General features: G+C 41.0%; 1 protein-coding gene across 2 annotated transcripts in view; it reads right to left on the bottom strand.

Moving 5' to 3' along the window:
* The window catches only part of si:dkey-21e5.1 (potassium channel subfamily T member 1), a 108,093-nt gene that overhangs the window by 34,596 nt on the left and 58,158 nt on the right, over window positions 1-15,339 (bottom strand). For both annotated transcript variants that reach the window (XM_034691929.1, XM_034691930.1), the window contains 8 exons: window positions 8,612-8,691; window positions 7,116-7,221; window positions 6,743-6,799; window positions 6,588-6,636; window positions 6,369-6,428; window positions 3,698-3,772; window positions 3,350-3,433; window positions 1,061-1,155 (listed from right to left, as the gene is read on the bottom strand). In XM_034691929.1, the coding sequence (XP_034547820.1) occupies window positions 1,061-1,155; window positions 3,350-3,433; window positions 3,698-3,772; window positions 6,369-6,428; window positions 6,588-6,636; window positions 6,743-6,799; window positions 7,116-7,221; window positions 8,612-8,691 (606 nt within the window). The remainder of the gene's footprint in view (window positions 1-1,060; window positions 1,156-3,349; window positions 3,434-3,697; window positions 3,773-6,368; window positions 6,429-6,587; window positions 6,637-6,742; window positions 6,800-7,115; window positions 7,222-8,611; window positions 8,692-15,339) is intronic.

Here is a 15,339-nt window from a genome sequence, read left to right as displayed (position 1 = left end):
ACTTGTCTTTATCTATTGTCCAAAAAACTGTAGTTCTCCAAATGTCCACTGGAGGCTGGCTTCCAAAGCCAAGAAAACCCCATAAAACCCCATCATACAATGCTTCTTTCAACAGCAGATTAGACATTTTTAAAGCCTTGCTTTATTTTTATTGGTTACATCTGTTTTGGTTATAAGAAGGCTAACACTCTTGCACAATCAGGTATAATCAGGGGCAACACTTAAATTTCCCCATTATGGGACAAATACAGGATATCTTATCTTATCTTATTATAAGGCTGATTTGACTGACAGCTGGTGCATTATGTTTGCCAGGCGAAAAGGTCACTGTTTCAAGATCACCTCTTTGATGGTTTCTAGATTAGCAGGAAGTTTGTTGGAGTCAGCGTTTCCAGTATGGTGACTGCTATCATATTAGAGATTTACTTTTTTTTTTCAACATTTTTGGGGGCTTTTACACCTTTATTAAGAGATGAGATGACAGTGGGTAGAGCAGGAAACCAGGAGAGAGAGTGGGAGGATGGGAAGGAAATGCAGAACTCAGGTCTCATTGCAATAGATAAGTACTCATTTGGTAACAGGTAATAAATAGTGGGATATGCAGGAAAGGGGCTGTAGGCTAACTTAATCATTAGGCTAAATATGTACCCAGATTTGTACATTTGTATTGCTAGTTGCATTTTCAACAGTAGCTTACTGGCTTAATAATATTGACCAACTCCTACACTTTACATTTTCATGTTTTTCTTGGTATCTCTTAGTCAGATTTCAATTTGCAGGAGAACCTTTGCCCCTTTGGCCCGTCTACCCTGCCAATATCACTTCACCATGTCTGCTTCCAATAAATGTTGATCTATCATATCTTCTTCCAAATACTCTGCCTCGCCCGAGACTTGTACATTTCCAGAGATGATGAGATGATGGTTTCAGTGTCATGTGGTATAAAGTTAAAAAAACACATTTCACATCACAGGTCTGTGGAGGCTTTACATCCTCCGTGGTCAGCTACACCACGGGGGATTCTGTGACTAACGGTTCAAACAAAGGTTCAGTGACTCACCCCGTGAAGACCAGACACAGTAAGGTGCAGATGAGGATGAACACCTGGTTGAACATGGCAGAGTGGGTCCTCTGGATGGCACGATGGAAGTCATTCTGGACGTGGAAAGAGAGATTATTAGAAGGGCAGACTTATGAACTAACTGAGCATACCTGGTCCTATTTAGAAGTGACTGTAACTGATATGCATTTCTCTTTTTGGGTAACAACATTTTTAAGTTCTAAACTCATGTTTTAACAAATACAGTTATGAGAAATGCCACAAAAGTCAGTTACAAATTAACACAGAGTCGAGTTTCCACTTTTTGATGGAAAATGTAGGTTCAGTATCCTCCTTTCTCCTACATCCATACACTTTTGTGAATCAGGGTGCTCACGACTCATCCTCACTCGCACCTTGTTAGCATGTTCTGCCTGTCACTGCCTCCCTCTGCCGCCTCTCCAAACTGTCACTGCTTACCCCTCCATGTGCTGCTCTGTTTGGCCTCAGAATCTACCATCTGCCCAACAACCGCCTTGGCATGAAGCTCTCACTCTGTCATGGTTTCATCTGAATCACAGACAGAGCACACACTCTACACTACCAGCTGGGTATCATCTCTAATTGCTTTAAATTCCAGGAACAAGTCACTCTGTACCCATAGTAAATCCTGGACAATGTTGATACTACAACACCAGCACACTGTGCAGAAGGCCCCTTTATCCTCTCTTTATTTCTCTGTTGCATTGTAGCATTTTGTCCTGTGTTGCTCTGCCAGCATGCTTCCCCTTTTCCTTGAACCACCAGAGAGAAATTAGTGAGTGCAAGTGAATTAATCTTTAATAATGTGTTTTATAGGGCTGTGAGCATTAATATATTCATTGTGATACACTTAAGGTTTAAAATGTATGTATTTCATTTTTTTTATCGTGTGCTTTTATGTCCCTTTGGATGCACCATAGTTGAACCACCGCAGCATCTTCCACCTGCCACTATGATGGAAAATAACTACACCTCTGCGCCTTTTTATTGCTAATAACTTTTTAATAATTGTTACTTTATAGGCTTTTGTTTGCTTTAAATATGTTTTCTTTTTTTGCACTGTCTACTTTGTTACTGTGACACTTGAATTTCCCCGTTGTGGGATGAGTAAAGGACTATCTTATCTTATCTTATCTTATCTTATCTTACTGTGTCAATATTCATTTTCTTACTTTATCGCCACTGTTTCAAAATAACAGGCAATTCACAAATACAAAATAAAACAGCTTCACCTTGATGTTGGGCCCTGTACAACACGCAGACATCGGCCATACATTGCTTCAGTGGTTCTTTTTAATATGAAAAACTCCCAGACAGCATAGTTGACAAGTGAAAAGTAATATGCACTTTGTGTTAAGAGGATAGAAATATCACTGAAGTGCTACCACCTTGGAACTAAGCATACAGGTGCAGCTAGTCAGGCTAAAGTCAGCTGGTATTTAGCCAACTATTGGCACTATTTTGGAGTGCGCAAATCGCCACATAGCTGTGGATATATTTACGCTGTTGTAGGCACACTCCTGCATATTTCTTAATGTGTATCAGTGTTATCCTTACAATGGAAAAAAATACTTTATGTCACTCAATAAGCACTTTAAAGCTTTCTGCCTGTATATGAAGTGCAGCATTTATTTAAAGTCATATCTTTTGGGCCTTTTTTTTCTTTATTTGATAGGACAGCTGAAGAGAAACAGGAAATGTGGGGAGTAGAGAGCGGGGGGAGGACAGGCAGGAGATGGTCGACCGGCCGGCGACCCCTGCGTAGAGGACCGTAGCCTCTGTATGTGGGGCACTTAGACCTCTAGGCCACCAGCGCCCCGTGCAGCATTTAGTTGAATAAATCTAAAGGTCAAGATTATAAAGTAAGTCAAAGCTTGATCCATATGGCAACTGGACTTGGTAGAAAATCCAGTTGCTTACGGATCAAGTTTTGAATTACCATGACCTGGATGACAGAACCTTCACAGACATCATAAAGTACATTTCATTGCATTCATTTCATTCTCAAATCAACCCTAACCCTGATAAAAAACTGATTGTTTGAAGGCCCTAGTATAAATTCAATCAGCTCTTATAGCCAGCAGTGCTTCCCAGGAGCTGAAGAATCCAATATAACATGGGTAATGTAACAGTGTGGAGCCCTCAGTGGTAAAAACAAGAAAACAAAGAATCAAGTAAAAAAGAAGAGTGCTGTGTGTGTGTGTGTGTGCTCTTGTATTCAGTACAGCTCAAGTATGAAGAGTACAACAGCTTTATGAAAACACTTACTATCATGTTCTCCAGGGCACCTTTGGCTAGCCAGCAGTTGAGAAACACCGGGACGAATATGTTTCTCAGCGGAGGCCAGAAGATCTTCAAGAGGAACAGAAAGAAAGATGGAAGACAGAGGTGTTGAAATACTGATTAGTCAACTTACATGACATGAAATCAAAATTCAATATCATCATTAAGGGAAACAGATGTGTGACCTTAGGTAAATTGTTATTCAATGTCATGTAGGTGGTGAAATGTTAAGTCTATCAATCGGGCACAATGATGGATCACTGCATTCCTCAGAACCCAAATGGCTGCACTGTGCAGAGTGTGTGGTACAAATTGATTAAGTAGATTACTCACTGTGATTATAAATGGCACTGTATTGATCATCTCCAATATGAAGGATATCTGGAATATCTGCTCCCAAATGTTCCCCTAGGAATAAAAGTAAAGAAACAAAATCAATGAATCTGTAAAAGTGCAGATCGTGTAGGAGAGAAGTGGGACTCCAGAAATAAGAAATGTTGGATTAAGTCATCTGTGGAGAGAAAATAGAAGACAGTTCTGTACTACATTTAAATGGATGAGATATAGAGTTAGGGTAATTGTATTAAAAGGGGGAATGGTACAGATGATGAAAAAACACAACAACCTTCTCTTGCAGCTTGTTTGTGTTGTTTGTGTTAATGATATGTAGCCTCTGTGTTGAAGCACAAACAGAATAATAATAATAATCATTATGACCATAACTCTCTACAGTCAAATCTCTTTTAATCTTTACTTTGCTCTACCAGACTTTTGCCTCCTTTAATAGTTAGATTTGTAAACTAGTAAAGGATATATTCTCTCCTCTGTTAATACAGTGTATTTTTAAACCCTGCATTATTTATGCTGAATCATGCATTTAAATAAGGCCTCAAAGGAAGTGTTTGTGTTTCAAACAACAGAAGGAAAACCTCAAGTATTTAGGACAAGAAATACTGTGTGGACACCAGCAGAGAACACTACACGTATTGTTTGTAGAGAATATGGAGCAGTAAAGAAACACAATAAAAGAGATGATATTACAACATGAAGTGTGTAGCAGGGATGTTCAGCGCTTTTACAAGCTTAGTAAGAAAATTAAAAGTTTGTGGAACCAAACCGTTGTCAGGACTATATTCTATTTGCTCCTCATAAAACATGTGAAGTCCCAGGATACCAATTTAGAAAAGATAGAAGAAAATTAACGAGGTAAGAAGGATCAACAATAAACCGCAAATAATAAAACTCAAAGCAAACTTTTAGAGGATCACAGCGGGGGGGGCTGAAATCGATGCAGCAAACTGTGAAAGAGACACTAAAAGTCCCAGAGCAGCAGAGCTTAAGGTAATATTTCACAGCGAAGACAAGCCTCCTTTGAGACTGGCAGTGCTTTGGCTGTGGTAAGAATGTCAACTTGATCCTCCAAAGCTGTGGGTGGTGTCAACATGACGGGTGATTTCTAGTCCCCATGTTCCCTAAATCCCCCAAAGGGAATTTATGGTGATGTTTTTATTGTAGAGCTGAAGTGAGAACTTGTTTCTTAGCCAGTAAACTAACACCTGTGTGTCAAGTAATTTAAAAACCGGCACTGCATCATAAAATGTATTTGTGAATGAAATTAAACTTTGAGGTGTCTAAAAAGTGTTGAATATACGGCTGTGTGAAGTACTGGTTTCTGATTGGACATTGCATAGCAAATATGCATAGCAAAGGTCTGTTATTTCTTGATAGCAGAGTTAATATGACGTTTGGTAAAAGAGGGAGAAATTCTCAGAAAAACTCGATCAGGTGATTCCTGTTGTCCTGTTCACCTTGTTTTACTTCACCATCAAAGGAAACACTCACTTTAATTCAAGATGGCTACAGAGTTACATGTTAGTTTGGAAGCAGCTTAACATGTGAGTGTAAGGGACAATATTTAACATAAACAAAAGCAGTTGAAAATATATCTGGAAACCAATATTTGGTGCAAAATTATTGATTTATTAATAAGCGTGGGTAATGTATAGTGAGTGGGTCATAAGGCTGTAGCAGAGAAACCCCTTCAGTACTGCTCGTCCTGTTAGGGTTCAAATACGCTGTAACACCCGCTCACCATACATTATCGCTTACTGGTTATCTAACTCAGTGGTTTCAGAGGTGGGGGTCGCGAGACACTGATCGGGTGGGGGCGTGAGATGCCTTACAAAAAAAAAAAAAAAAAAAAATTATTATGTAAAATTGATGATTTTATCCGTTGTTGTGAAAATAGAAACAAAAATTGTAGCTACATTTTTGATTTTAGACCCAACTCGGTCGAGGCAGATGGCTATCTAACATGAGTCTGGTTCTGCTCGAGGTTTCTGCCTGTGAAAGGAAGTTTGTCCTTGCCACTGTAACTTGCTAAATGCTGCAAAGTGCTCTGCTGATGGTGGATTAAGATGAGATCAGACTGAGTCCTATCTGTGATTTGCATCTTAAGATAACGTTTGTTGGGATTTGGCATTATATAAATAAAGATTGAATGATAAATAAAAACAATTTTCTTCTTTACTTTGTTGCAGAATGACATCTGAGGAAATGATGCTGCGCATTGTATTTTTTAAATGACAAAGGATACAGGTTTTTAACTGACCTACTACTTCTTGCATGCATGCGGCTGTGACAGCATTTAACCACCTCAGAACAAATACATTATGCTATTTTTTGACTTACTACATGAATACTAAACCCTAACAGTGCAGGAATTAGGTGCATCCTTTGATGACTTTCATAGGTGACAAAAAGAAAAAGCAAACCTTCCAGCCCTTCAAATCTGTTGCACTTGTTTCTCTCACAGAGTGTTTGATGTCTGACTCTAAAATTGGTGGCTAAAGTCTTGGCACTGATTTCTGATGGGCGCCTTGGCACTGCAAGCTGCCGACTCACAAGAGAGAACAAACGGACCGTGCTGGCCTTTGATCAGGCAGATGTTCGACATCAGTGCAGATTAAAGAGAGACTCCATGCACCGTGGACTGGTTCCTTACCTTGTAGCTGAGATATGTGATCAGCATGGTCTCCAAAAAACTGATTAAGGCCACTGACACCTGGAGCAGAGGGGAGAGGGATATTAGTGAACCCAGCAACTGCAAACTCATCTCCTCTAGCTGCTGCACCTATACACAGAGGAACAAATCTGCTCTGCAATGCTTTTATCCAATAAACAGGGTGAATCCTGCAGTGGGGTTTGATATATATACTCTCACCTGGATTGCCCATACAGGGACCCGTCTGTTAACACAGAAAATCAAGTCCCTGTCAAAAACAGGGAGAAAGTTTCCTCTCACTTCACTGAGTCTGCATGTCACACAGAAAATCAACACAGCAAATGTGGAAAAGACTAAATCAGACTGAAACTTACCAGTTGATTCTGTCTGAGTCTGTTGCATTTGTACAAATGTTCGTCCGACAAAATGCACTGAGGAGAAAAAATAACACAAAAGCAGGGTGAGTATGTTTGTGTTTGATGAAACACACCCAGTGGGAAACATTTCCATCAGCGAAAGCAAATCTAACTTCCACATGACTGCACAGAGGAACAACTTGGCGCTGCGTCTTTTACACATAAGCAAACAAATAATCAAAACAAGTAAAATAACTCTGTTCCAAGATACTTCTAGGGAAAGATGAAGGCAAAGATGTCACAGTATCTTTTCTTAACATTGTAGATGTTGCCATAATCTAAACTCATGAGACAATGGACAATCTCAAGAATGTGTTCTCGTGGCTCTCACCACGGGTTGGGGTTCAAGTCCTCTGGGTTGTCCAGGCTGACTCTCACGATGTAGAGGACACAGGTGAGAATCTTCAGCGAGAAGTTGAACAGGCGGATTCTCAGGCCTGTGGACCAAAAAGCATTTATCACTTGACTCAAAAACTCTCTTTGGTCTCAGTGAAGAGATGATAATCTGAAGGTTGAGGTCTGAAGTTTGAGATTAGGTCTCTGAAGCTACGTTTAGGAGCTCATCTCACATCTTTTAACACTCCCAAAGATGATATGTTGCTACTTTTGTATCCATAAACTACATTTGTTCTTCTCTGTCACTTCATTAAATGTCTCTAACAGACCTTGTTTGATGTCGTCTGAGAAAAGGTTAAAGGAAATAAAACCTTCCTGTTGACGACGGCTGATGACAGATAGATCTCTGATTGTTCGAACACTGTTTGTTAAGGTACATAAAATGCCTTTTGTTGAAGGCCTAGAGAGACTTTATCTGTTAAAGCCCTGAAGCGTGACTGATGCAGTTCCATGCTGCTCTGGCAACTTGTCACATCAGATTTCTTCTGACGCGTAACTTTCAAATCCTGTAAGATTAACACAAAACAACAGCTGCACTTTTTAGGGGTGCCTGACATGACGCAGCACCACAAATCCAAAACATAGATAAGTGGGGGGATTGCACAGAAATACCCCAAAAGGATACACAAGTTTGAGGATTAAGGTTTGCCTGTTTGAGAATGTGCAGGCTGATAATAAGCACACAGTGAAATATGCAGAGCAGAAACTTGGCTGCAGACATGCCGGCTCGCCAGAGGGTGGTGCTGGTTGTATTACCCATCTCCAATCAGCCTTTGATGCCATCTAATCACTGGTGACAGGACCTTATCAGATGGAGCTGGCATCGATGTTAAAAGGGTTTGAAACTGGAGGAATAAAGAGTGAAGTGACGGTACAGAACAGGAGACCCCCAGAGCCAAGTGTGACATTTTCATTAGACCCTGTTGTTTTCATGCCTGAGACTGTGGAGGCTCAGTGACGGTGATAAGTTGAGGGAAGGAACGCAGATGCGTGCCTGTGTGTGTTGAGAATATATCACAGACATATTCCTCTACCAGAGACACAGGGTTCTTTCCCATGGTGCACGTTTTAAGGCTGGTTGAAAATTAATGGCTTCCACACACAATGCACCACAGTCTCCTTTTGCAGAGTTGCTCATCTTATCTCCCTGTTGAGGAGAGCACTGCAGCCCTGCCTTGTTTCTCAGCTAATGAGCCATTCTCTCCAGTCCTTGCTGGATCATCCACAAACAGTGTCTCACAATGAGCCTTCTAATGTAATAACGAAACCCCAACAGAGACAGAAATTGGATATGCGTCATCACTGCCTGCAATTTCCTACATTACGCTTTTATATGTTCATTTAGATCTGAGCACGTCTAGCAGCAGCAGGCCGCTGAGCATGATGGGACCAGAGGAGAGCGATGTGGTGTTACCTAGCGGCTGTACTTACTTGACCTTTGGTTTTTGATGAAGAAAAGCTTCAGCCTCTCCTTGAAGGTGTTTTCGTTCACGTAGAACTCCACCTGCACCCTGTGGGGAACAGCGAGAAGTGTCAGTGCCAGTTTAACTGAGTGAGCATGCACACGGCACCTCCTGTCAAATATACGAACACGAAGAACTGACCCAACAGTTTGAGTCTTTTCATGGAGCTTTAAAAAGTCAGATCAGCATCAGCAAAAGTAAACACAGCAGGTTAAAGCTTTTGTTGTCCAGGTAAACATATTCATGCATTCAGATTTGTACTACAGCTGGGTCTCATTGCCATTTCTCAACATGTGTGCAAAAACAATGCTACTACAGACACAGGAAGTACATGCATAAATGGGTGAAATATGAAACTTTCAAGGCAAAACACAATTTTCAAAATGAACAAAAAGAAGCAAGAACCTCTTATTGTAAAATATTACAGCACTTAGATCTTTGCCATCACCTGGGCATGCTTTTTCTTCCTTATTGTCAACAATTCATCCAATGAATAAACCAGAGACTATGAGACTACTTCTATGTAGCACAGATCTATGTCATTGTTTCTCAAGAAGACAAAAACACACATATAGTATACTGTGTTGCACAGATAAAAGTACAGGCAGTTGATATGAGTCTATCCCCCTGTTCATGTGTAATACTGCCCATTACACTTTCTGCAAAACCAATCCACAGTTTATAATCCCAAACAGATATGCAATTTTATTCCTACTATTGCAGGTTTTCCAAGACGTGCCTGTGAGCCTTTTTTAGGGTTTAACAGTACATCTGGAGTGCAATGTCAAGGTTGGGGAAATCCCAAAGAGTCAAAAAGTCAGAATTCTGATTTATTTAAGGATTTTTTCCCAACAGAGACAGAAGATTGTAAGACTTTTCTTTTAATACAAAATACTTAAGCAGACCTCTAAAATATATTCTCTGGTCCAATAATCAATGATTCTTGCAGAGTTTAAAACAAGATTAATGGGGCGCCGTTGGCCTAGCAGTCTGAGTGCACACAATGTACGGAGGCTGCAGTCCCCAAAAACATAACTTAATAAAAACCAAAAACAAGATGAATAATCTGGCCCACAGCAGAGTTTGACAAAGACACTCATTTTTGCTGCATGATAGCCCTCTTTAGCTTGCATGAAGCCAATGCAAAAACTATTCCTTGTTACAAGACACTCTTATGTCACAACCCATAGCTGGAATCAAGTGACAGACAAAGTTTTTCACAACTCGCCACATAATCCCACCTCCTAACCCACTTTACTCACAATGAGCTCGTGTTTATTCCTGATCCCATAAAAAGCAGGTAGTGTCACAAAGTTTGGGGAAGCCGTACAGAGATAGAATCAAAGTGTCCCATGTATTCCAGATGAATAAATCTCCGTTGGTCCGTACGTCACACCACACGTTACCAGGTGATCTGCAAGCTGATTGGCTATTGCGGCACAACAGATTCGCATGATTCACGCTACCAGCCAGTCAACTACTTGTGTCTATTCGCGTCTTTACATTGACTTTACATGTAATTTATTCGCGCAAATGATTTTATTCGCGTTTGGTGTGAACACGAGGTTACAGTTTTAATACAGCAGACCAAAACCTCCAATCTTTGCAAAAGACAGTTTCCCCCCTGTGCCTTTTCCTTACTTGCATGTGCAGCAGCTTACAACTATGAACTGCACTAACCTGCTTTTACTTATGACGATAGAACAATTATTCTTTAAAGTATCTTTGAGGAACTTTATGTTTGCTAAAAAAGTTGAATAACACGCACATCCAAATCTAAGAAAGCCAGTGCTGAGTCGAGTAAGAGCTTCACTGAGCGAAACAAAGAAAAATACAGCTCACACACTGCAAGGCTCCAATGTTCCAGACTATTTATTTCACCAGGTTAGTGACGTAACCTGGTGGAATAGATTGTCTGGAACATTAGAGCCATGCAGAGTGTGAGCTTTCCATTTGTGTTGATTTTGGCGCCCCCTGTGGACAAAGTGTTATCTTTACCTTTCCGTTGCTTAGCGCCGCTCGAGTGGCTGCTTGTTACAGCAGCTCTCTCTTCGTTGTTCTTTTTTTCAAACCTTTTTTCATATCTGTTTAGTTATCTTTGTATTTGGAGCCTGCCATGTCTTTTAATGACTTTTTTGATAGCCATAGACACCAAACTGGCTACGTTTGCAGTGGTGTTTTTGCTATTTTTGTTCCTATTTGTGTCCGGAGATCCTGCGTGTATTCATGGTAACATTGTTTACATACAAGATCAGCTGTTAGCTGCCCTCAGCATGTTGATGCTAAACGATACTAGGCTCGATGTTCCCTGCGAGCTGAGAAGGACGCAAGGATGACGTGCTGGTATTGAGGTGCAAGCTATGAAAAGACGACATCGACCTGTCCTTCCACCCACCGTTATGGGGAATGTAAGATCTATTTACGATAAGGTGGAAGAGCTAACCCAGCACCAGAGGGAACACTGGCAGAGTAGCATCATGCTAACAGAGCTAACACTGGACACGAACGCCACATTGGGAGGATTTCACCTGCTGTGGGCGGACAGGATACAGGAGAGCAAGACTGAACACACTGGTGAAGAAGGCCAGCTCAGTCCTGGACCCTGTGGAGGTGGTGGCTGACAGGAGGATTATGGCCAAGCTGTCATCTTTGATGAACATTTCTTTTTTTTTAGATATATATTCTGATAGATTAGATATATATTGATATAGAGTGGTCTAGACCTCCTATGTAAAAGCATCTTGAGATACCGTTTGTTGTGATTTGGCGCTATACAAATAAAGATTGATTGATTGATTGATTGATTGATTGATTGATTGATTTACCCTCACTGCTGATCTTGTTTGTGTTGTAAATTGGTTTTTTTTCTGACAAAAATCTCCTTCTGCTGTCCTTCAACAGTCAAACCTATCACCCATCATGAATCTTTGCTGGGGAAAAAGAAAAAGAAGTCTGTTTACGATAAACGATACAGAGAGTCTTTGTTGTTCCTGGTGGTCTCATTTGTTTTTGTGTGCTATAAAGGGACATCACTGTTCATTTCAGTATGTTTCATAACCAGCTAAAATCTCCTCACAGGAGCCTTCATTTTTCCCTGTTATGAACACTCATTGACATCAAATGTCATTAATATGCTTCTGTGCCCACAGAAAGTGATTTCAATTTGAATTGCCTCTCTGAAATGTGCTTTAGAAACAGCTGCCTTGTGGTAACGTTAATTGTGTCTTTGCTACAATCGTGTTTGGTGAGGACTCACAGTGAAAAAAAGCTTCAAAGCATACATTTTTTATGCACATGTAGTGTGAGAGAAAGCAATGCAAGTGTAGGCAGGACTCATTCTACAACTGTCCGTTTAAAGTCAGTTTACGTGCACGGTTTCATCTTCCAGTGCAACAATTAGGTGCACGTGCAAGCAAGCTCAAACCGGTATGAATTAAATAATGCATGTCGTTTAATAAATACAGACACATTTTTCATACACTGACATTTTTCTAATGGTGCACATGCTCTGAAGCAATATTCATTCTGAAGAGACATGACACGTACTGAGTTTAAGCTGAGGGACAGGTTTTAATGCTCTACACAGACATGAATCTTAATCGATGAATTTGTGTGTGAAACAGGCACCCACAGTGTTTTAATCATTTCATGTTTTATATATGACGCTGTAATACGCATTCAGGTGAGCATGTTTCATCATTTACATTTCCTCACCCCCATCACTTACTTTAAGTCTTCTTGTCCCATTAAAGTTACTAACCATAGACCTTTCTAGAGTCCCTGAGCTCCCTTGTCTCATAGGTTCCTCTAAGCTGCCGTAGACAACCTGCTGCTGTGGACGTTCCAGACTCCATCTAATACGGACGTGCTGGACTCAAGCGGCAACAGCTAATACTACTACTACAACTCGTCTCATCACTGTCACTGCTCCCTCTCTCTTTTATTCTCTGTCCCTCTTTCCACCCCCAACTCCCTGAGCTCCCTTGTCTTGTAGGTTCCCTTCGAGTTGCTGCTGTGAACATGCAAGACTCTAGCTGCTACATCTACCACTATCCAACTCACTACTATCATCTCTTTCTCTAATTTCATCTCCCTCTATCCTTCCTTACAACCCTAACTTGGTTGCGGCAGATGGCTGTCTAACATGAGTCTGGTTCTGCTCCAGGTTTCTCCCTGTTAAAAGGACGTTTTCCTTGCTGTTGTAACTAGCTAACTACTGCGAGGTGCAATGCTCATGGTGGATTAAGATGAGATAAGACCACAGACTGTATAAATAATGGACGTAGTATCCGTGACGTCACCCATCTGTTTCTGAAGCGCTGTTTTGTGGCCAATCGTCGGCGGGAGCCATATTGGAAATGCTGAAGTCAACCTAACTGTTGTCAAGCTAGTGTGATGTAAAGAGGCGTGCTTTTGGCAACAGCTACAGTGTTCCTGCCTGTGAATCAAGTCAGCTGTAATGGGAAACTTGTAATCTTACATTCCTTTTTTGTACCAGGCTGTAAACATGTTTATTTCGGCTGTAAAGATTGTATTTTTTAAATTAGTTTGTATGTGGTTTCCGGTGTTTCCAGAAACCAGTCTCAAGCAAAAACTTGATGAACTTCAGTTTTTAACACTTAGGCTTAGGCTAACAATTGGCTTCAATTCTCTCGGCCAGAGGTTGCCGCTTGGATCAGACTGAGTCTTATCCTGTCTTGGTGTTGGGTCCCGGTTAATAATTTAACATAGAGTACTGTCTAGACCTGCTATGTTTGTAAAAAGCGTCTTGAGGTGACGTTTGTTGAGATTTGGCGCTATACAAATAAAGATAGATTGAGATTGATTGATTGATACACATTTAGAACCAAACCACACACTCTGGATCATTGTTTACAATTTGTGGGACGATCTCGGTCACTTTGGTTTGGACTATTTATCTCGCATGAATAAATGAGATCATGTACAGACAGCCTTGTTTGTATCGAGTGCTGATACAAAGTGTGTTTTAATAATTCATCACCTCCTGTTAAAAACAACAGCATGTCAAAACATACAGCCATGTTTTCTCACTTATGATGCGTTTCATGACTAATCTGAAGCCATTAAAGGTTTGAGCAGAAGTAATGGACTTAAAGGGTTTGACCGAAGGATCACTTACGCAGGATGTTGCCACTGTAGGTATTTTAGATGAGACAGGCCTATTAACGTTTTGTGTAATGTGGAGAGCTTGTTGTCACTAATGAGCATGGAGGGGATGTAATAATAGCTGTGCGGTTCCAGGGGGGACGCTAGGAGCTTCTACCTTGTCTGACAAGATGACTAGAGGGAAAGAGACAGAGGATACGAGAGCAGAAGGGCAATTACAGCAGCCGCGTTCGGCCGGAGGAACGTACATGGAGAGTGTAGGTGGGAGAACACGACATCAATATGCACCATCTTTCTGCTATCCCCCCTCACTTCCCCTTCTTATGGCTGTATCGCCATGGAGACAGCTTCCAAGGCAGGAAATGTTCCCTCACGTGTCTGAATGTTGTGTTGTTTCCAGTGGAAGGAATTAGCTGCAGCTACACACACACACACACACACACACACACACACACACACACACACACACACACACACACACACACACACACACACACACACACACCCACACACAATGCATGCTCTTCTCTTCAGGCACCAATCACACACTCACACACACAGCTATATGTGAAAGCTATTGTACTGATTGATCTATCACAAGAGAGGGAGAGGAGAACCGTCATAGAGATTAATGGCGGCAAATCAGGCGATCAATACCGCGCGTAGTTTTGACGGTCTAGATTGACGCAGCTGTCAGAGGAGATGGAGACAACAGGTACACAAGCTGCATGTTTGCCCAGCTGGTGAGCAGGTGCCTGCAATTACACTTAACAGGAAATGTGAGTACAGCTAAACCTGAAATATGACTCCAAAACAAACTGTGTTAGAATTCCTATTGTCTTATTGTGTAAGTGTTGGCTCAGATTTATAAGAGGAAATGTGGTTGGTGGTTTTGTCTCTTTCAAAGCCTGCAAACCCAAACAGCTGATCAAAGCACTGCAGGCAGAGGAAAACATGTGTTGCTAAAACAAACAGGCTTTCTGACGACGCTAAAGAAATCCTAAATATAGCGTACACTTAGATGAATGTTTGCATCAGACTTTTTACTGTTAGCAAAATGACGTGGTAAAATTGACGGTATCTGCAGCGGTTGATGTCCTAGCATCTATGCTGGTTCTCCATTTGACTCCCCAACAAAGGGGACGAGCTGACTAAGATCCCCTGTGGGTAATACACTTACTATTGACAAGTACCTTATACAACCCTTCTTCATGAAGGAACCACACGGTCTCTTTAGAAAGTCAGTTTAAGGTGTTTTCCTTCGCCTTGCATTTTTGCTATATTCAGCAGTATGGCTGTAGGACATGCAATGAAAGAGCTGTGGCCTACTTTGTAACTCTCTCACTAACTTTGGTGACTTTAACACCTCTGAACCATCCATAAGAACCCTCTGGAAACCTTTTTTCTACTTAAGAAAAAGTAAGTTTGGCAACTTTGAGGCAGAGTGTAACCATTCTCCTCAAAAAAGATATGTATTTTATTTTTTATATAAATATATGTAATTTTGGGGGCATTTTCACTTTTTATTGATAGGACAGCTGAATCGAGACAGGAAACATGGGAGGCAGA

This window comes from Notolabrus celidotus, chromosome 9 (assembly GCF_009762535.1).
Source record: "Notolabrus celidotus isolate fNotCel1 chromosome 9, fNotCel1.pri, whole genome shotgun sequence".
Classification (NCBI taxonomy): domain Eukaryota; kingdom Metazoa; phylum Chordata; class Actinopteri; order Labriformes; family Labridae; genus Notolabrus; species Notolabrus celidotus.
This window is presented reverse-complemented; position numbering and strand designations above follow the sequence as displayed.